General features: G+C 40.3%; 1 protein-coding gene across 1 annotated transcript in view; it reads left to right on the forward strand.

Annotated features, from left to right (window-relative positions):
• Nucleotides 1-1,325: 1,325 nt before the first annotated feature.
• Nucleotides 1,326-23,024, forward strand: part of VAPB (VAMP associated protein B and C) — a 29,711-nt gene continuing 8,012 nt past the window's right edge. Inside the window, exons 1-2 of the mRNA XM_030462785.1 lie at nucleotides 1,326-1,643; nucleotides 17,483-17,635. Of these exons, the coding sequence (XP_030318645.1) occupies nucleotides 1,586-1,643; nucleotides 17,483-17,635 (211 nt within the window). The 5' untranslated portion in view covers nucleotides 1,326-1,585. The remainder of the gene's footprint in view (nucleotides 1,644-17,482; nucleotides 17,636-23,024) is intronic.

The following is a 23,024-nucleotide window of genomic DNA, read 5'->3' on the forward strand; positions in this document are numbered from 1 at the left end:
CAGTGTCAGTTTTGACATGGCCGTCCATCATTTGTTATTGCGGTCATCAACAGAAACAACCACCATCTCGTTACAAAGTCCAGATCTTTTTAGCCTCTTTATACATTCATTTTGCAAAGAACTGCATGGAGGTGAGGTACACTGTATCACACAGATTGTATCAGTGTCATAAAATGAATTTTCATAATGTTTTACTGTTACCATATTTCTGTTCACCTCTTACCTGGTTGTTAATCAGCCGTGATTAGGACTTACTTGAAGTAACTCTGTGCTTTGAGTTGTTACTCTCTGGATGTTGTTAAATGTTGACGCACGTGGCTTTTATCTGTGCAAATGGTATCTCCTCCTGAAGTCCTGTATGTCTAAAGTCCAGTTTCCTAATGGATAATTTTTAGTATATATAAACTACCTGTTTTTAAGATCAGCACATTTCTGCTGGTAATGTGTGCGCCAAGCTCCTACATCGTTGTTACCCCACAGCAGAATTCAAAAGGTTACAGCAATAAATTCTATGTAAATTCTTAGGAACCTTTAGAATGCTTAAAACAACTTGAGAGGGAATAAAAAAACCCAAAATCCTAGTACTATTGTAACTCCTATGGCTGTCAATAACTCAGTAACATTTTAAATTGTGCTATTTGGAGTAAAAAAAAAAAAAAAAAAAAAAAGAAAAGAAACAATTATCCCAAACGCAACATGAAACAGTCCAAAGCATATTACATAAAACTTTGGTTAGAGCTTACTTAAGAAAGGGGGTGAAGTGCTTTAAAGTTACTAAACTGACCGGAAACTTTATTAAAAAATATTTTTATTAATTAAATATATTTTATCAAAAATCTTTCCTGGGGCTGGATGACGGTTACCAGGATTTCCTGGTGCTGTAATGCATCCTTCTCCAGCCCTGGATGTCGCACAGTGCAGAGCGGTTCTCCGTGTTCCTCCTCGCCCGGGACGCGTTTCCTTTCCCCAGCTCCACCCGGGGAGGGGCGGCCGGGGGAGCCCTTCTGTGGCGGGTTCAGCCCTCAGGCGGTACGGATTACAGAATCAAGGCCCAAAAATAACAGGTTGCTATTAGAGAGGAGGGCATTTATTACAAATCACGATTTTTCAGTGATGATTAAACTACATTAATACTAATTAGGCCTCTTTCTCCGCCGTAAAGTGACAGGTGGAGGGCGGAACGCGGAGCCAAAGGACCACGCAGCCCCCGGCCCTTCCTCTGCTGGCAGCCAGGGCGGGCGAGGCCGGGGGGGCGGCGGTGCCGGCTGCAGACGTCAGCCGCAGCCTCCCTCTGGCCCCTCCGTGCTGCATCATCCCGCCTCCCGCCCGCTCTCCGCGTCCCTGACGGGACACTGTGCGCTGGGAGCCGTCGCTCGCCCTCCCCGACTCGGCCCCACTCCGCCGACCGCAGTGCCTCTCCCCTCGCGGTTCCGGGGCCGCTTGGCAGGGAGTGAATAAAGCACTCGGGCGCGCCCCCCGCCGCCGCCCGCTCGCCCGCCTTCCCTCCTCCCCTTCCTTCCCCTCCCTCCCCGTCCCTTCCTCTCTCCGCCTGGTGCCGCCACCGCCGAGGAGGAGGAGGAGGAACATGGCGAAAGCGGAGCAGGTCCTCAGCCTCGAACCGCAACACGAGCTCAAATTCAAAGGTACGAAGCGGCCGCCGCTACCCCCTTGCCCCCTTCCCGCGCCGGGCTGGCGGCGCGGCGGCTCTCAGGCCCCGCTCCAGCGGCAGCCATTTTCCGGGGGCCGGAGCTGGGCACCAGCCGCTAAAATGTCCTTCAGCGCCGCCGCCCCCTGCCCTGCCGGGCCTCTCCCCCCTGCCGCGGAGTGGGGAAGCTCCCCCGGCAGCCCACTGGGGCCGCAGCGGGAGTGCGGGGGTCTCTGCCGCGGCTGCGCTGCCCGCCCCCCCCCTCGCCGCGGGCGGCTGCTGCAGGGCCGAGGGCGGCCTGAGGGGAGAACGCGCGGGGGGGGGTCCCGGCCGCCGCCTTCCCTAGCTGGCAGCGGGGCAGCGCGCCCAGGCAGAGCCCCTTTCTCCCTCGGGTTGACCTTCCCCCGCCGAGGAGGAGGGGGCTGCGGGCTGGGAGCTGCGGCGAGCAGCGCCGGAGCCCCGAGGGGCCGCCCGGGAGCGAGGAATATCTGAGGAGGCGTCGGGAGGAGCCCTCGGCCTCCGCGGAGGTGCAGTGGCAGCAGAAGGGCGTGTGTGTGGGGGGTGTGTGTATGTGTTGGGGTGTATTTGTTTGTGTGTGTGTGTGTGTGTGTGTGTGTGTGTGTGTGTGTGTGTGTGTTGGGGGGGTGTTCCAACATCGAGGCAGGAGCTCGGTAGCTTCGACACCCCCGGCCCGCCCGGGGGGAGCGGGTTCTGCCTGGGCTGTCACGCAGCCGGGGCGTGGGGACCCGAAAGGTGCGTGCGGCTGAGCCGGGGTTTGACAGAAAACACAGGGCCGCGGGGGGCTGCTTGGCACCGTTCTGTAGCTTTTTCATACTATTCTTATGATCTGACAGGCCATTTAGATAAATAAATCGTGAACGCTGTCCCTGCACAAAAGTCCATCGTTTCTTGAAATTAAAAAGTCTTGAATGGGTTTGAATTTTTGCAGGCATTGAAATTGCTGGCTTGTGGCTTGACAGATAGCACTACTGTAATACAATATTCTGGGATTACAAATAAGCATTCAGCAAGTTTATTTATGCTTCCAGGGTCAGAGGTGCTTTATAGCTTCATTTGAATATCTGGCAAATAGGCTTTTTTTAAAAATAGCGGTTTATTTACTGACTTCTGATAAAAATAGCATTCATTTTAAAAGTCTCTGTGTACGTTTTCAGATGTGGACAAGTCTTTAGCTTATTTTTTTTAGTAAATATATTGAAAATAATAAAAGTGGGCTTATCAGAAAGCATGGTAATAAACACTAGGTGGACTGAATATATCTTTGTTGCAAGCTGAAGTATTTGCATGTTGTTATGGCAGCAGTATCAAACGTGCCTAAGAAGACTGTTGTTGTTTTAGCATTCTTTATGTTAAGTATGATTAGATGAAAATCGGCTCTTGTGCTGAATAATAGTGCTTTCGACAAGCAAGCAAATCCAAACTCAGGTGGGCAGAAAGCAAGGCCTTAATTGGCACTGACTTACCAGTGAGACATAATTGTAATTCAGGAGTTGGTTTGGGGCTTTTTTTTTCCTCACTTCATCACAGGTAGGTATAAACACAGCCAGATGCTGTTTTGAAATAAAGATAAGTTGTCAGGCTGCCTGTCCTTTGGTTGAGGTTCTAGGCTAAATAATAAGTAACTGAGTTAAATCCACTAACTGTATAGATTTTGAGTGCTAGATCTTTAGCCAGCAGCATATGCTCCTTACAGTGCAAAATGTTGCTTGACTAACAACAGCTAATAAATGGCTTAGTTTAAAAGTATGCTTAAATATTGATGTTCAAGCAGACTTAATGCTGTGGATTGCATTAGCTTTGGCAATAAATGATGTCTTACAGTCCTTTCTAACAAGTAGTGCTGACTGCTGCCCTTCATTCAAGAAAAGCCAATTTGAAGTATTTATGGTTTAAATTCTAAGTGTTTCTTGTCCTACTGGTTTTGTCATGGTGTATTGCCTGGTAATATGGCAGCAATGATTTTTCTCACCTTTGTAAATAGTTGTGTTTGTTTCTAGAGCATTGCTTTGCACCCTAGGAGTAGAGACAAACAGGCAGAGGTTAGTAGTGCTGCTCACTGGTACAATTGTGCTTTCTTGCTGGTGTGTGTTGAAAGATCTGATGCTTAACATAGGGCAGCAGTGTCAGTGAGGCAGGACTGTAAACTGAGTTTCAGAAACCCTGGAAATGAGTAAAGGCTGTAGTAAAAATGCAGACGAATAGAAAAAGGAGAAAATAGCTCTGATTCTGTTGAAGTGCTGTCTATAGTTCTTAAATATAAAATCTAGAGAGTTGTATTATGTTTGCAAAAAGATCCAGGGAGTAAGAAAGTGAGGATTTCTTCTCTAATGTGTTCAGTCACTATGGGGTTGCAGACATCTCATAGTCAGCTTTTCTGCCTGTAAAGGATTTGAAGATCTTTTTAAGCAAGCTTTTGAAGCCCATTGGTTTGTAGTAAATCTTCAAAATTAATTTGGTTTTGTATTTCAAAATACTGTGTTTGTTACTTGTTTGCAAAAATATCAAAGGAGTTTTTCATGCTAGAATTTCTCACAGCATGTGAACATGAGCAGGGTTGTCTTTTCTCCTTGCCTTGCATCTCCTACACCTTAACACACGTGCTCCAAAATAGCATCAGCATGTGCTGTGCTGAAATGCAACCATGAAGAGTGGGAGGCTGGACACTCTTCTGCCCAATATTATGTAGCTGGAGGTGCCCATTTCCTTGCCTTGGTCTTTGATGCCCCATGAAACAGGAGCTTTATTGCCTTGCCAGTTACTTCTTCCTCTTCTTGTGGTAGACTTGCAGCCTAGGTGAGAAAGCATCAAACTAAAGGGTTATTGGTCAGATTTTTGGTATATATGATGACATTGCCAATTATGTTTTCCTTTTCTATTTTTTTTTTAATCTAGGACATAACATCCAGCAATCTGCCAACAATTAGATTACAGTATTCACGGGCCTGACTTTAGGAATTATGAAATTTAAGTTTACAAGAGGGTGTGAAATTCTGCCCCCTTATGTTAGGTGTCTTTTGATACAGTTGTTGATTACCATGCCACACTTGTGCTCTGCCTCCTGCACTTCACAGGACTGCAGCCCAGTGCGACCAATCTGTCATTTCAGTATCATGGAATGGAGATCATTTGTGTAATGTCAGCAAGTCAATTTAAGAATATAACTTATTTTAGAACGTGCCTTGGGTTTTAGTTGTTTGAAATGCATCTGCAATCTTTGCAGATGCAGGGTGTCAGGGGAGTGGTGCTTAGTAGGGGACATGGACAAATGGGCGGTGGCATAGGCTAAGGGACAGATCAGCAATGTTTGTGGAGGTTTGCTACAGGTTAGGCTGGACTTATGACTCAGCACTCTGTTGCAGTGCTCCCCAAGTGGCGAATAGCAGTATTGCCAAGTGCAGGATTAATTCCTCACGAAACTGTAAGTTGCTACTAACTGGAAATGCTGTGTCCTGTTCCCAGCATGTGATTTTTGCACCTGCAGGTATGCAGCATGTTACTGTGTAACTTTGATTTCTGAAAAGGGCACAATAATAAACAGGTATGGCCAGAAGTTCCCAGTCCTAATTTTACTGAATCAGACCTGGCCTCAGGCCCAGCTGTGTTTTCAAGCTGTCACCTGCCACCGGCTCAAGTGAATCCTCTGGGTACACCAGAGCTGCAGTCCAAAGGTGTGACCTCAGCTCATGCAGGTGTACTCAGCCTACAATGGGTCTGGAGTCCTGCAAGTGAAGTATTTAGTATTTATCCAGAGTCCCATGCATCTTGTGTAACTGGCCTTACCATGGTTAGGCAGCTACCACTCCCAAAGAACATAATTAAAGCTCCTTCGGGGTAAGTCTGTGTTAAACTATAGACAGCTCTGTGCATTGCAGTGTAGGAGAGCAAAACCTCCTGCCTCTGACATGAATATCCATTTCTTACAGGATGCCAGGCTAAGGCTCTTAAGCCAACAGTTCAGTAACATTTGGGACATAAGATTAGTCTTTATTGAACCTGCAGTTGTCAAATTTTGGAACAGAGGTTAAGGTCTTAGGTGGACATTACAACCAACCTATATAATTATATATCTATCTTGGGATCTGTCTGTAATGATTGAACCACTCCTGCACTGAAGGTATTTGGAGGGATTTAACTTAGTCCTCATTCTGTTCTGTATTGGATAAATAGGGATTTTTAGCCACTGGAACAGGCTTTAAGAGTGTAGAATACTGAGTATTGTGAGAAATAGCCTGTTTAGTATTATTACTGTACATCTTTTAAGCTGAAAATTTACATATTCTTTTCGTAGGGCCCTCCTAGTATTAACAGCATAATTGAAGCCAGTACTAGGATTTCTTTACACTTTGAAGGCTGCTCTGTCAATGGCTATCCCTTTTTCTGCTGGACAGTGTACCAGTCTGTGCTTCCCCCTTGTCTAGCCTGATTCCTAGGAAAATCATTGTTAGAGCAAATACTACTGAATCTTCACATCTCTGCATGTTTGATTATCAAGTTACACACTTAAAAGAGGACAAAGTATTTAAATACCAGGCAGGCTTTCAACATCTGAACAAACGGAAATATGTAGCCCAACTACTGAACAAAATCAGTAATTTTCTGGTGACACTTAAATATTTGCAGTTCATGTTATGTTTGCTATTCTTGCAACTTAGCTAAAACCAATAACTTATTCTACCTGTTAAGTGTTTGTTATAGTTGTACAGACTTGGTGCATATCAGTGACCTATTCTAATTTCACATGCACCATTAGTTTTATAATTACTTAATCACTTTGCAGAGACTCTAAAGTAGCATTGTTTGGAAGAAAAGGGGTGGAGATAAAAGCAAGCTAGTGATGTGTTCTGAGTATCTCATAAACATCTAATGTTTTGAAAGGTGGAATAAGTTGATGATGGTTCTTTTGTTGAGGTAGCTCTTCCTTAACCTGCTGGTGCCTTGTACACTAGAGACATGACAAAAAGAGCTCCATGGGGAAAGCAGGGAGAAACTATACATGTAGGGCTAATAAATTTGAAGCTTTGAATCTGATGGCTAAAGATACAAAAAAAAAAAAAAATTATTTGAGATGTGTGAAGCAGTCAAGGAGGCTTAGCTGCATTTTCTGTTAAATTTAATTAATGTATTTAAGTCTTCCAAGACTCTTCCAGAAAATGCATACTTTGCTTGAAGGCTTTGGCCAATAGGATTTATGGGTTAAGGGCTTTTGAATTATGTACTGCAATTTAAGAATTGCAGTTGAAGTAACAAGCATTAATGAGCTCAAAGTATTACTATTTCAAGAAAGGTCTAATGCAGTAATAAAAGCAGCATTAGCAACTGTTATTTGGTGGTTACTTCTCTTAGTTTTGTGGAATTTTGTGGTTTTACTGTGAGCAACTGCTTGCCTTTATTGCAAGGGATGGGGCACATACATTCAGTTTCCCATTCTTTGGGAATATCACATTTGCTCATCAGTTTTCAGCTCACTTTGATCTGTGGATCCATGGCAATGATACGGGAAAAAGTTTGTCAAGTTTGTTATTTAAAGCTCCTCAGAGTGGCAGGTTGCCAGTCTGGTTTTGCTGATGGGATGTTCATCACTTCATAAAATAAATCTGTTAACAAATTATGCTGACAATAGATACTGAACCATAAGGTAAGGGGTTGCTGTCTTAAGTCCTAGGAGCATGGGTATCATGTCAAAACAAAGGTAATGTATCACAGTGGGTTCAGGTTCAAACAGATGCTTAGTACTAAATTGTATTTACCAGCTGCTACCCTGCATGCCATGTGCAATGTCTTAGCTGTGAAAGAGGAATTTAGAGCAGAAATTTGTACAGGAGATTCTCATAGCTTCTTCTCATTGGAAATTAAATTACTGCCTAATTTTTCATCATTTCCCAGGTTTTATAAATAAAAAGCATATCAGAATTCATGCAGTGCTTTATTCCTTTTAAAAAAGGTTAGCTACCTTTGAATACAAGGCTGAATTTTGTTTAACTGCACTCTGATTTGGAGTTACCATTGTAAAAAATGAGAGTAAGAACCGTTAAAGATTGTCAGATCTGTTTTGAAACTCAACTGGAAAAAAGGCATCATCACCATAGTGAGTGATCCAATTTTACGAGCTGAGGTCAGCTTCCATCTGTGAACAAATACTCCGTTTTAAAAGAAGCTTAATTTGTTGTATGCACCCTGCTCTGGAGAGTTTTGATTGCATCAAATGAGTTTGGAATCAAACGAGCAACTTCTACCTATGTAATAACACAATTCTTGTAGAAAACTGTGTGACCGAGGCATTGTCTTGTTTCTTGCTTTTAGAGTGCCTCTCAACACAGTTTTCTGCCTAGCTGGAGACAATGCAGGAATCAAATGACCCTTGCTAATTCTGCCCACATCTTGCAGTCACACACATTTTCTGCTGTCTTGTTACCATATTGGTCTTATGTTTGTTCTCTGCAGGGAACAACTAATAACTACTGAATGCATTTCATAGTTGATACAACAACAGCCTTTTTACTTTCTTTGTCAGTGTAGTTGGTTGGCTTTGAAAGCTTTATTGATGTTTGCAACAGTTTTGTTTGTGGTAACAGCTGTTGTTTCAGACTTAAATTTCATCTTTGTATCTGTAGAGAATGTGATCTCTAACATTACTGTCATGCTACTGCAAGCCGGTTGGTTCTTTTTTTTTTCCTTCAAGTAAATCTTCAGTGATCTAAGTGAGAATCTGGTTGGGTCAGGAACTCTTTCCCAGCTAGACCTCACCTGTTCTCCAGATGAAGAACTCTGACACTGACAGTTCCTGTCACAAGTACCCCTTTACCTCCTTTTATTGTCCTCCTCTGTGATGTCCAGACACAAAAACAAAGCCTATTTTTACATATGTATATAAATATTTAATTACCAGTTTATCTCAACTAGAGACCGTGCTAATGCCTGTTCTCTAACTGGCATTTGACCCGCTATTTATTCAATACATAAATCCTTTCATACCTGCTTTGGTAGACTGAGATGTCTGTAGAGGCATTTAGGATATTTTCTGATAGATTTGGGATATTGTTGATTCAAAAACTTGGCCTGCTGGGCAACCTTTCATGAAGAGGGATTTGTGCCATCAGTCTGGAACAGCTGTCACAATCTTGCTGTCATTGAAAATGTATGCAAAGTGAATCACCATTGCCATGTTTAATTCAGTGCAGGATTAAAACGCAGATGGATTGAAGTGATTGAGTGTTTACACTAGCAACACAATCCAGACTGAGAGTTGACTAAGTCTATGCTTTCTGTATGATAGCTGCTCTGAAAATTGCTTACTTCAACTGTAATTTTCCTGCCCTCAAAAACCTGTGTACAAATTGGGGACTGCTGCTGCCTGCAGTACTTTATCCCACATTAATATAAATACTTTATGAAAATAATCTCTTTACTAAACTACTTTAGTGTCTGGTTCTCTGAGCTGTGAACGAAGTACCTCATACCATGGTGCTATGGATTAAAGATTTTATCATCCTAAATTAAATCCTGTTTTCTTGGTTGGTTTCCACAAGGGGTGTAAAAAATAGAGCAGGGAGAGGTTTGCCTGGTGATCCCAGTTTCTTACAATGCAAATTACAAACTCACATAGCTGTAGGGCTCACTGCAGAGCCAAATCTTATATTTTTGCAAACAATTTTACAGGCCTAATTCAAGTTAGTTGTGCTTTAGAGGGTGTGTCAAATCACTGTGTAATTGCTCTTTTTTTTGTTGTTGTTTTTCCCATGACTGCTTCTTTTCATCTCACCACTTACTTCATCCTTACTGGTGCTTCCGAGTTTTCTCCCAAGCAGGAGCTCAGCCTGCCAGGGTGCAGTTTCATGTTTGGACTGCCACAGTTGCCTGTTTATATTTGAAACTGCTGCTTCTTGTGATATGTGAATTAACAGTATATTTTGCATCTAATCAAAATGTATTCATGCATAACTTCCTCTGGTTTGCAGTGTGTCTTCTTCTGGCCTTCCTACATGAATAGGAGTAGTAAGATTATTTATGATAGTAAGATTTTAATTTTTTTAAAGTATGATTACTGGTGTCATATGGTAGTGCAGATAATGCTTACAGGAGTTTGCTTTGTATCTTGTCAGATAGTGTTTGGTTTTGTTTTGTTTTTTCTTTCTCTTTGATTCTGAAATTACAATTAATAGGCTGATTTTCAAGTAAGTTCCCAGAAATGTATCTTGCTAAATTTAGGATTCCTTCCTTATTTGTAGCTATAATTAGTTTCTTACTGCATATTTAATTTTTTCTTTACTTAATAAAAAAAGCAGCTACTCATTGTGTATAATGAAATCTCTAATTTTGTTTGTTTCTTCTGGTATTTGCTATTTCTGTGTGGTTTTACACTTAAAATATTTGCTCATTTGCTGTAGAAGTTGGACCTCAATTTTGTCTTATTTACAGAGCATATATGAGCATAAAATTAGAGAATTTAAGTTGCTCCTTCCCTTCCATTTTAATGTTGATCTGAAATGGAAATTAGTGATGAAATTAGACCAGGAAAGAAGAAATACAAGATTGAATTTAGTTTGGGATGGTGATTAAAACCAATGCCCTTCTTCCAGGGAGAGACTTTACATTAACTTCAGTCTTTTTGCCAGGGAAGCTTCCACATCAGGGTCATCAGCACGAATCATTGCGCTCTCTGGTGCTGCATCCCCACTTCTCCCTGGGGTCCTGTGCTTTGTTTCAGCATCCTTTCAGTACACACCCACCAGCTCCCAGGAATGAGGCTGCTCACCATGTGGATGTCTTCTTTCTTATACTGTGCTTAATGAAAGAGATGTATCTACTGTTCTGCTATCAAGAGTAAGTCACTATTTTCCCAGTTGTTACCATACCTGGGATTGAGTTGATACACGTGATATTTGTGTGTGGAACGAAGAAAGTAAACCAATATGTTTGGCATTTGGTTCTAAAAGGATATGAAAGCATATCTGAAACAGATCTACCTCTAAAAGCTACCTAGCTTTGCTGTCAGTCTCTTCTTTTTTTTATGCAGTTGTGTGCAGAAAACTGCTTTAAGCTTAGGATGTAAAGAAAATATTTCATGTGAGATTTTGTTGTTGAAGAGTGCTGTAAGTAATGTTTGGGTGTTATAAAACCCTGAAGAGATCAGTTGGGAAAAAACAAATTACACTGTTACCAAAATTATTTGAAGGGCATGTTCTTCCATTTCTCTTGGCAAGCTTATGTGTGCCCTCACAGTTCCTACAACTGTGAAGTCAAACTGTTAATGATCCTCTGAGGAAAAAAGGTGACAAAAAGTTATACACGAGTAGATACACTAGAAATAGTCTTCAGTCTCATTTATTTTTTTCTCATTTTTTTCCCATTAAACATGATTCACGCTCTGGAAAAAATTGTTTGTGGCAAAATAGGCCAGAGAAGGACACTGATTAATCCATCCAAATTTCTTGTCAGCCACACTCCAGCTTTGGCATCTGGATCCTTTTGTCAGTTTACTGACAAAGTTACCTTTGTCAGTTTTGTCAGTAATTTTGTCATTTTACTACATCTTCTTTAGAAAATTTTATTTAGAAAATTTATTTAAATAGAATTATTTTATTGTGTATTTTTTTAAGACATTTATTGCATCAGATATTGCCTAGGCAATGATTTGGATGACACTTCTATTTTTGTAATATGTTTTTCATCAAGACTTGACAGCAGAAGTGGAAACAACCACTTCCCTCCCATCATTTTGCTTCCAGGGCTCCTTTGGGTCAGGATAGTTGCAGTAAGAGTAAAGAAACTGGTACTGTGGGACTGAGGTTTTTCTGCTATTTCCATTTAAAATCTGAGCTGTGATAGAGAGGTTTATCAGTGACTTATATGAGGTTTAAGAGAAGCCTCAGTTTTTCTTAAAAATAGTTACCCAAGTTTTGCTTAAAAATTTGGGGTGGTTGGGTCCTCTCAGCGAGTTACTTATGAAATCAGATGTTTATGGAACACAGGCACTTCTTTTTTCTTGTTCTTTGACTTTTTTCTTATTTCAGAAGTTGTGGATTCTACCTAAATGTGAATATCTACAGAGACAGATGATGATTATGATTAAAACTTGGCATATGGCACTTTTTAAAACGCCAATCTTCAAGATCTCTGTAATTTAGATAAGTATTCTCCTGACTTCACAGAGAGGGAAATTGTAAGGGTCCAAACCTGCTTCTGTTTTGCAGTTGTTTTCAACTCTTAAGGCTCTTAATAGGAGAAGATCAAGCCCTTGAGTGATTTGTCTAAAGACAAGTAAGATGGTGGGAGAGTTTGATTGGATCTTGGGTGTTGCTGATTCAGAGGCACCTGGCTGATAGCTTAAGATGTCTTGCTTGACATTTCAGCTTTTTTAATTTTAGTGTTTGTTTCAAAGGTCATCAACTTTAGCTATAAATTTTAGAAAGAAGTGTACAGTAAGTTGAGTTCTGCACCTGCTATTGAGTCCTCTTGCTCAGTAGTGTTTTTCTTGTGACTCACTTTCTGTTGCTGATGGACAACCCCAAAGAGAAAATGTGAGAAATGGTGAAAATAGAATTAAATTGCTTGGTACTGTAAGAGGCATAGTAAGGAAACAGATAATTCAAATAAGAAAAGTAGTAAATAGAAAGACTGAAATACTCAGCTGAGGTGCTAATACACTTTTGCTTAGGACTCTACAGTAGATTCACAGATGTTAGAGCAGGGCAAGGTGCGTCCCCAGCTTGAGGGACTGACCAAGCTGGTGGGAGCAGGAGCTGGCATGGTGTGTGATGGGGAAGGGAGCCTCAAGTACCACATCCAACCCCCACCCTCACCACTTGTACATACAAGGTCAATGTGGCTCTTTTACTGGATGAATTAGTGCTTCATGTGGGCATGCATTAGTCAGGACACATGAATGTGTAGGATTTGGACCCTTGAGAATAGCAACAAAGTAAATTCAGTGTCCCCTTCACTGCTTTCCACCATCTCCCTTATTAAATGATTCCTTTGTTATCTTTCTCTGGTGGATTAATTTGTCAGGTGATTAATGACTTTCATCTGACACATTGATGGGATTAAACCATGGTGAAATATGTCTTTCCCCTCCTATTGTGGCACTCTGCCACTTTCCACAAAGGAAGTACAAGAGGGGTTGTCTCACTAGAAGCTCTGCCCATATTTCTGCCTGTTTTCAATTACCATGCTTTAGGTCACACGTCTGAGGTGCTGAGTTGGAATGGCAAAAAAAAGGTTGTTCAGGGAAAGATGATGAAAGTGCACCTCAGATATTCTGGGAATAACATGGGCAGCTTGATGAGAGGTTATATTTTGTATTATTAATCAACAATTGCCAGGTCAACATGAGTCAACTACCATTGCATCAGTTGCTACCGACTGCAGAGCTTTTGCTGTGAAAAGCTCCAGTTCAGTTGTTTTTTTAGGGGATGCTTTGGTATAAGCAGGTGAGAATTTGTATTAAAGTACACAAAAACATTGGGTATGTGCCTTAATTATACAGCAGTGCCAACTCTACAAGGAAAATGTGACTGCAGTGTTCATGCCTAGATGTGCTAGCTTTAACCTACTAAATATGAGACCTCCTTGCCTTAATTTGGTAGAATGCTGTGTAGGAAGATGTGGTTTCCCTGATACCAGTGTTTTGAGTGCTACTTGGTTTGGCTGAAAACCGATTCTCCTTTTTCTCTTCCCTCCTGTCCTGTAGCTGGATTAATTTTCAGCCCAGGCAGCTCCCTGGCTCATCTCTCAGCGTAGCCAGATGAACATAGGGCAGCTAAGCATGAGCAGTTGATAGAGATGAGAGGTCAGACCACCTTCCCTTTCAGCACTAAGGCAGACTGATAAAGGAATAAAGCAGCCCCAGGGCTGTAGCCCATCTGTTGTGTGCAGCTAATTATGAAGACGTAGTATTTGTGCCTGCATTATCTGCAGCACTGTGCCTGTTTGCTTGGAACATTCCTGCCCAGGCCTGTGCCATCAAAGCTTTACCTCTGCTGATGCTTGTGCTAAACTTCCTTCACATGCCAAAGAGTGCTACAGCAGCATTCCTGCTGCATTGGAAGCACATGTGTATGAGGGTTGTTTATCTGCCATGCTTAAAGCACTGAATTTTGGTGAAAGTGGGAATAATTGTATCAAGGTTTGATACGATGATGTAGCTGTGGGACAGGGGCACTGTGAGTAATGAGTGGCAAACAACCTACAGCAAGTACTGTGCTGGTCAAAAAGTTACCAGCCTGAATTTGCTTCTACAATTATTGACAGTTTTTATGGCAATGAGAGTTATTTAAAATTAAAATGAGTCAACGCCACGTTCTTTTGACCTAATTCTAAGAGTTTTGTATTATTACTGAAATGGTCTGGGATACTACAGTGCAGTACACTGCAGAATGGCACTCTGTGGAAAGATTGATAACAGCCCTGGTGTTTGAATAGGAAATGGAGCATGGCAAATTCTTGAGGTAATGCTGTGATCTTTGAATGTGAAGGGATGTATGCACAGCTACTGGGTGGAAAGCCAAAGTTGTAGTTTGAAACTACCCTGCTGAAGAGTAACATGAGGAAAAACCATGATACCTCTTACAGTTTGCTGTTGCATGAGTGAGGTGGTTTTCTTTAAGTAGTGCTGCTAGTTTGCATATCACTAGGTGCCCAGTTTGCATTAACACAAGTTTATTCTAACTGGCAGGAAGAAGTCATTGAGCCCTTGTGGAATACTCCAAACTTTAACCACCAAACTTAATTTACTACATTCTTCTTTCTAGACTTCTTTCTCCCATGACAACCCCATGTCAAATAATACATGTACAGACCCTGCATTTCCCATAACTTCGTCTTTGGGATGACACCAGTGGCATTTTTCTCATGATCTTTAAAAACATGGGAGAAAAATAGTTAATTTAAAAACAGAGTGTGAATTGCCATTTGGAAAGCACCCTGCTTTAGTTTCACTTATCTAGAATGTTCTGTTTGTTTTGAATGTTATTAACTGTAGGTTGTGTTCTTTAAGAGCTTGGCTTCTGTTTCAGCATTCAGTAGGAGTCACTCTTCACTGCTGGCACCTTGGTGCTTTTAACTCAAGTACCACCCAGATGCTACACCTGACTAATGGTGATTATGCTTGCAGCCCAACTTAGTGCTGTAGGCACTATCCAGGTCTTGCATATACTTGTATAAACAGTCCATCCACTTGTGGTGAGGAGGAAGACATTGTGTAGAGCACTTTGTCTTACAGTATCTCTGGGTATGGTTCCAGAATTCCTAATGCCCTGCGTTGAAAAATGAAGCTCCAGGGTAGATGTCTCATAGAATTTAATACCCAAGCCAACCTTAACTCCCATGCACAGATCCAGATGTTGGAAAGCAAAGGTGTAGCTCCAGCACAGAATTAGTTTGTGTTTATCCTGGGATCAGTTTCCCCACTATCCCAGCCTCCCTCAAAAACAACTGACCTGGGCTGTAGTAATCTAACAACCAGCTATCAAGTTTTCATTTCAGCCTGAGCTGGCAGTCTCTGGACCTCGCTCGTAAAAGACAGGCCAACCAAGCTGGTAATATTTCATTGCCATGCCCTAATTACTCCCAAGTAATACCCAATTGTGTATTTTTTCTTTTATATACTTCAAAGCACTTAAAATGGCACTTCAATCCTGCATTTGTCTGCTATGTTTTGTTTTGCTACAATATTTGAACAGCAGTGCTGTAAGGAGTATTCCTGTGCACAGGTTTGCTGAAGGAAGACATCAGCCTTTTGCTGGCTGATCTGTAAAGCCTGTAATTTGGGGAAGTTGTAGCTAAAAGAAGCTGTTTAAAGTTCAGTGGACAGAAAGGCAGACAAGATGAAATTAATTTGGTCTGCTGGAAGGTTTTGCTAGCAAAAATTTTGATGTAATTTATGTTAGCAATAAGTGATTCCATTTGGAAAGTATTTTACACACAGAATTGTTGTCATATTACTATTACAAACAGCAACTCTGTGCTAGGGTGCAGAAATCCCACATGCATTCCTGCAGCAGCCAAGTAAAAACATAGTATTTCCCACAGGAAATCTATCCCAGCATGTAGACTGGTAAAGCACTGTTGAGGATGCAGCTGCATATGTAGGACTTTGTACAGACAACTCTCCTGTGCTGGAATTCCTCAAGCTGTAGTGGTTTAGTAAAGGCACATCCTTAATGCTTCACCATTTCTTCTGAAATGTTAGGGCTTCTTCCAGTTAGAGCTACCTTGATGATCCTCTATTGGTTTTGTGCAGTTTTTGCTGGATTTGTCTAATAATTGGGCTTTTTAAACTTCTTTAGCAACTCATGGCTTGTTCTAACCAGTTATTTTCTGTTACACTCAGTCTCTCACATGCAGAACACAGAAAAGTTGACAGCTCTGATTTCATTCTCTTTCACATTTCAGTGTTTCTCCAGACACAGCTTTAGTGCAATCTTTGTCTTGGGATCTGAAACATTTATTTCTTCAATTTATTTTTCTTTTCGACTGGGTTGCATTGTAAATACAAAGCTGGCTTGGTCAGAGTGCAGGCAGAGATGGTGCTGCATATGGTCCAGTTAGGGGGGTTTGTGTGGGGAGTTGTTTTGGTGGTTTTTTTCCCTTCTAATTACTGAAAACAAGTGAATCAAGGATAAAGGTTGCAGTACTGTAGGAATTTTATGGCTGTATTAAATGTCATCCTAGGAGACAAATTTATGTGATGAATTTGCAGAAAAGGAAGCAAATTCAAGTTCCTTAGAGCCAACCATGATGCAAGAGGAGGATCATGGAATGTTGCCTGCCAGTATTTTTTTTTTTTTTCTCATCATCATCATTCACCATTTTTAAATTTTAGGGCTGTCATTTCTGCAGGGAAATGTTCAATGTTGATTTGGTTTTTTTATCAATTTGCTTTTACTCCTCAGGACAGATGAAGATACTTTATTCAGACATCAAATTAATTACTTTAATGCAGAAGGCAGTTGATCAAAGTGTGGTTCTATTCCTTTTATTATAAAATAGCCTTTCCTCTAACTAAAAGTATTTGGGCAGTTTCATCTAGGTGTAGTGAGCTCGTGAGAAATTTAGTCACCTGCACTTGATGTTGCAGAACTTGACAGAGGGTTAATTCTGGTATTTTCTAATACAGAAATCTTTGCCACTGCCCTCAGCATCCAAGAATTTTTCTATTCCCACGTGGTTATTTCCTGTCTTGGGTGAGGCTGGCTATTTTATGAAAATGTCTTTGGGCTTATCATTTCTAGTAGCCAAGACAACAAAAAGAAACAAGAAAAAAAACAAAAACAGCCCAAGGAATGCACGCTGAATGCTTGTCTTGCTGGTTATGGTACAGCATTTTTAAGAACCTGCTGGAATCCTTCTTCTGTGGACAGCTGACAGATGCAGCTAAATCTGTAGTAGCCATTCCATTTTCTAGGTAAAACTGTTACCATCTATAATTTGGGTATATATCTCCCTGTAACCCTGGTTGTACTAGGATTCAGTAGTAACACTGGAGTAAGTGTGATACAGCAGAGAATTTGGCATTGTTTGTATGCCTTGTGGTGGTGTTGGCACCATGTACAAGTGATTTCTCCCTTTTTGTTTTGCTTTTAATGATCAACTTCAGCTGTTGCCCTGAGTGTTGGAGCATGCTGGCTGCATGGCAGAATGCTCAGAGCCTGACTGCATCCTCAGCTTGGTGTGCACAGTTATCAATATGTGCTATAGGTGGAAGTTGAACACCTAATTACCTTACAAGATTTGTGAAGAGAGAATTAAAGCCTGCTTAGACTCTGCTTGAAAGTACTTTCTGTGTGACTTCATATCTGGTTTTGCTCTCTTCCTCAGGTCCTTTCACAGATGTTGTCACCACAAATCTGAAACTAGGGAATCCTACAGACAGAAATGTGTGCTTCAAAGTTAAGACCACAGCACCACGTAGATACTGTGTAAGGCCTAACAGTGGAATTATTGATGCAGGAACATCAATTAATGTTTCTGGTAAGTAGTTTTTTGGTGATTGATATTAGTTTCTTCTAATCAATTATTTCTTGGAATATTGATTCCAAGAATCTTTTTTAATCTGAAAGTATTTTGTTGAATGTTTTTAAAAGCAAAAGACTGAGATTTCATGGACAAGCAGCCATTTCATAGATTTACTTTCGTTATTCCTGGTCAAGCAGTAACAGATTTGTTTTTACATCTTGTTGGGGTAAGTGGCAGGGAGAAATACATAAATTATTTATATTGTTCACTTACAGCCTTGGCCAGCCTATCCAAATCAGCCCTGCCCTCCCTGTGGGATTATTTTTGTACTGTTAGTTTTTTGCCAGCTTAACTTCCTGAACAAGCTCACTGCAGGGTCAAATAAGTGCTTGGTCGGGTACATTAAAGTCAGAATAAAACTCACTGGATTGCAGCCTCACCAGTTTAGACAGATGTAGACTATTGCCAAACTGCCAGATATAACCAATAATGAAAGCATTTACTTTCAAACCATGCTTCTTTTGTGTTCCTTGAAGATGCAGTATGCTTTGGTGTTAGAAATGTCAAGTGACTGAATCTTTGCTGTTCCATAGAAAAAGTTAGTGATGTTCTTTAATGAGTCAGTAGCTCTTGACTTGCCTAAGTTTGGTAATGGAAAAGTAAAGAAGTGGCTTACTTCAGAAGCTTTAAGTGTTGAATATTTCTCTTAAACAGAATGTCAGTACATTAGCTTGCTGAGGATACATGCTTGAAAGTAATGTATTTTCTCAATGACTTCTCCAATCCATGTTTTTAATAAAGAATTCTATCAAAACGTGTAATACTGGCATACTTTATGAATAAAGACTGACTTTTTAGTTAAGAAAATTATTCCTATAAACATGCAGATTCGTTTTACTATTTTTAATATATTTTAATATTGGTATAATAAGAAAAATTACTTACCCATGGGTAATTTAGTTTGCCATTAGAGTCTTACCAACTTATCTAGACTAGAGTAAAAAAATTTTGGACCTAAAACTGCTGCTTTTGACTTGAAAAAAAAGCAAATTGTAAAAATCAAGACTTCAGGTTTATTACTTAATAAAGTGTAAAATATTTGAACACCTCACCTTTAAGGAGCTTACTTCAACAAAATAAAAATTGATCACAAAAATACTTTGCACTGTAATGTATAGAGACTCTAATCCTGTAAACTGTTGTCTGTTTATGTCAGGCAAAGCACTTTTTCAGGAGAGGGCTAGCACATATCCAGCAAGCTCTGAAATGACTAATATGTAAATTCAAAAGCTCTATACAGAGTAATTAAGATTTTCTTTTTCTCAGTACGAGTTCTCAAGTAAAGCTGTGTCATCTGTACTAGCTTCAGGCAAGCATATTAAATGCACAGAAATCAATAAAGTGATAATGAAAATTAGCATGGTTTCTAGCTATAAATTATCTTTATGCTATAATGATGTGGATTCTTTTCATCTTTCAGATGAACTTTTGGAATTAAAAGCCCACTTCATTTGTTGGCACATGCCATGCTTTTTAAAATGTCATCTTGGTCTCAGCTTTGACTGTTTTCTTGAAGTTCTGCTTACAATGACCCCTTGCTCTACCTTGTGCAGCACATAGTATAGGCAAGTGGTGTAGAAGCCATCTTACCTATACCACCAGCATGCCTCCACCTTACCTGCTTTTCCACTCTGACTCTTCTCAGCAGTAAACCAGATAGAATATGGATTTAGTCCCAGACTTGAAGTACCCTATTGTGAGAGATTGCTGTGCTAACCCCAACCCATGCTTTGCTCTTGCTTAAATAGCTTTGAAAAATTTACCTTTTCTGTTAATCTTATTTGTAGTGATTAATGATTTAGTTAGTTTCACAAATGGCTGTGGTATATTTCAGCAGAAGCTCATGTTTGTGTTCTGCATATTTTCATGTGGATAATAACCTAGTAATAAATAACAATCCTCAGTGGCCTGTACTTACATTAACATATTTTAAAATGCAAGCAGTACACATGTGTTCTTTACATCATATATTAAGGTAAATTTATAGGTAGATGTGTTATGGAATTCTGGGGTTAAAAATGTTAATTCTTTATAATATTCTAAGCTGAAGCTGTCTTAATATGTGCTGAAGTTGAATTTCGCCTTAATAGAGCTGTATGCACTGCTGGTAGCTCCTTTAAGTCGTGAAATGGGACTTAATTTTGGACTTGAAAGATGTCAGTGGCTTTGTTTCTGATTAACAGAAAGGATTTTTCAGATAGGGAGGGATCAAAGGGGGAAATTTCATTAACTTATAGAACAGGATGATTTTCAGATTCACAGAAAGGGTTAAATTTTTTCTTTGGAATAATGTTGTTTAAGAACAGAGGACTGATTTTGGAGTTAATGGATTGAAAAATAAATAGAATTGGTTTCTTTGCCTCTGAATAAATTATTTAGTGATGTAATTCAAATCTTGCATGGAGCATAAAAATAGGTTTTGAAGTCCTCCAAACCTAGTGAAAATACTATGGATGAAAAATTACCAGAACACAGTTAATTCAGTAGTAACTTCTGGACACTTAACCTAATTGGGCTGTATTAGTAGATGCAGTCTGTCCTCTTGAGAATTGCTGACTGGCTTTAGCAAGGCTGCATGGCAGCACTGCATTGGTACTGCACCTCAAAAAAAAAAAAAATCGATGCCTAAGTATAGTGGCATGAAGCTCTGGCAAAATTGGAGAGAATTTTACTGACTGAAGCCGAGTTTGGAGAAACCTTATCTTCTTTGGGCTGTAGTAGCCAAACGCCTTCTTTAAATTCTTGTGAAACTCTCTGTAGTATCTTCTTGCAAATATATGTTCTGCCCTAAAACATGCAGCAATCAGAAAGTTATTCCATTTTATTTCAGATTAGTATAATGTCTCTTAAAATATACGAAATGTGACAAAAAGTAAAGCCTGCTCTATTCTAGTGGGATGTCACATCCTGAGTTCTTATGCCATATCACAGCTTCTGCTAAATATCTGCATTTAAGGCCCTGCCAGCTCATGCTGCTCGCTGTGATGTCAGGTTTGTAGCCCATATTGTCACCTGTTAGGTTATAGCATGTGATTTTAACAGCTGAGTTTATGTAACTGTTGGGAAGTGTCTCCATGTGCTGTCATCAGATTTCACTGTTTGTGGTCTGAAGTAGTTTGAAAAGCAGGGTATTTGCACACATTCCATTTCTGTTCCAACATGTCTTATTTCAACCAAGATATCTGATTTTGTGGTTTCCGAGAGGTTGAGATCTAACTAAGAGGCATGAATGGATTTCAAAGGAAAAGTGAAAATTTCATATAGATGCTAATGAGTCTGCAGATAGGTGCATAACAGGGGAGAGAGGAAGTACAGATGGTACCATCCATGCAGTGCCCCACTGAAAAAGAGCAGTCAAAACATGCATCCTAAAAATAGGGAGAAGCTGATATTATCCCTTGGTTGCTATGTTATCTTCATAGATTCAACATTTTTAGAATTACTGATTTTTTTACAGAAAGAGTTATGTAAACATGGAACAAATGTGAAGTGATACAGTAGTTTCTACCTGTTTCTGTACATACAAGTGTCCTTTGCTCATCTCTAGTAGGTAGGGCTGATCAGATTACACAGTGAGCTTGAGGCTTGTGCCTGTAGCTGGTTGGGGTATGTAAAGGTGATACAAGTGTGGTAAGAGTGATCTATCCTGGCTATCAGGAATTTCCTTCAGTGCCATTTGGGAAAAATATCCATGAAGCTAGAACAGAAAAATAGATTCTTGGGCTATTGAATTGGCTACTTAAAGAATAAACAGCAATGTGGTGGATGGAAATGTAATACCAGGAAGCTACTAGTGGCATTTCTTGAGAATAGTTCTTGGTACTGATCTTGTTTAATGCTTTTATAAGCAATTTTGGCACAGAAAGAGTTCACAGAAAACCCTGATGATGAAGTTAAGTTGGGAGGCTGAAGATACGTAGCAGAATTGGGTGCCCTTGGAGGCTACAGTAAGAGAAACAGAGGATGAGTTTCATCAGAAAAACTGCAAAATCATGTACTTGGAGAATAAAATACCCCTGCTATAATCACAAGATTAAGTGAAGGAGGCTGGGTAGGGTTACCAGGATGCTGACAGAATGTGGTTCTGACTAAGACAAATGCAGTACGTGCAAAGGGAATGGATAATGGAAGAGATAAGAGAGTATTACTGCTGTTGTTGGAGGCACTAGTAAAATTTCCTGGTTGTATAATTAGAGTAGCTCATATATAGAGCAGTGCAGGCAGAACAGGTGCAGAGAATGAATGGGGAGCCTGGCCCAGAGAGGACCCACTTAGTCTGGCTTCTTTAGTTTACCAGAAGGCCAAGAGTTACTGTGATTTATGTCTTGGAGTGCACTAGAAGTGACTCTTCCCCTTCTTTGATATTGAAGCACAAGGGCAATATGGGTCAGGGACCAAGTAAACAGGCCATTGATAAATTTAGATGGAAACTAGAGGAAAGTTGCTGACTAGCTGAGCAGGGAGACTTTTCTGTTCCTTCTGCTCTTGGAAGGGAGTGCTAGATCCTAGCAGGTGTTTGGGGTAGAGTTTTGCCTCCTTCCATATCCCTTGCTTCAGATTTCGTCTGTTCCTTGAGAAGGCAGGTTTACTCTTGGAAAGCTAGAAGAGTTTAATGCTTCTGACATTATTAGCTTTGCCTGTAAACTGTTGTAGGAGAAGGAAAGAACATGTTAGGTTGTCACTGCTTCTGCTGTCCTCAAGAACCTTATGTAAAATACAGAGGGTATAAGAGGAGAGTGAGAAAACTGGTATCCATTTCTTTAGAAACATGCCAGAACAGGATGTACATAAGGTCAGTACCTTGTGTTTAAATTTTGGAAGAGAAAAGTAGGCTAACAAATAGAACTTGTGTTATTTCTCATTCCATTGATCTCTCAATGACTTTGCAGTTTTTGCTTGTGCTAGAATACTTCTGGTGCTTTAGCTGTAGGGTGATCAGTTTAGGAAGAGGTTGAAATAAGTATCTGCCAGATGGATACTGGTGTTAGTAAACTTGAAGATCATGTTAATCATTCTGTTTCTTGGAACTCTGGGTACTGGATGCAAGCTGGTCAAAAGCTTTTGACCAGATGAGATAGCTGATGTGATAAGACATTTTGTACTATCTTTTCAGGTAGTTCTAGTATAAGGAATGGAATCTCCAGTCCAAATGAAGGAGCCACATTCACAGTAGCAAATTCTCCAGAAATTAGGGCACTTACATGGAATGGATCTTTCACAGAAACACCCTTAAAGAATGTGAATAAATGTTGAAAGGGGTTGGTTTTCTCTTGAACAAAGTGCATATTTTTGAGTTTTCCATCTGGCTTAGAAGACCTTTGCTGAGCAATTTGTTTCAGTGTGG

Source organism: Calypte anna, chromosome 20 (assembly GCF_003957555.1).
Source record: "Calypte anna isolate BGI_N300 chromosome 20, bCalAnn1_v1.p, whole genome shotgun sequence".
NCBI lineage: Eukaryota > Metazoa > Chordata > Aves > Apodiformes > Trochilidae > Calypte > Calypte anna.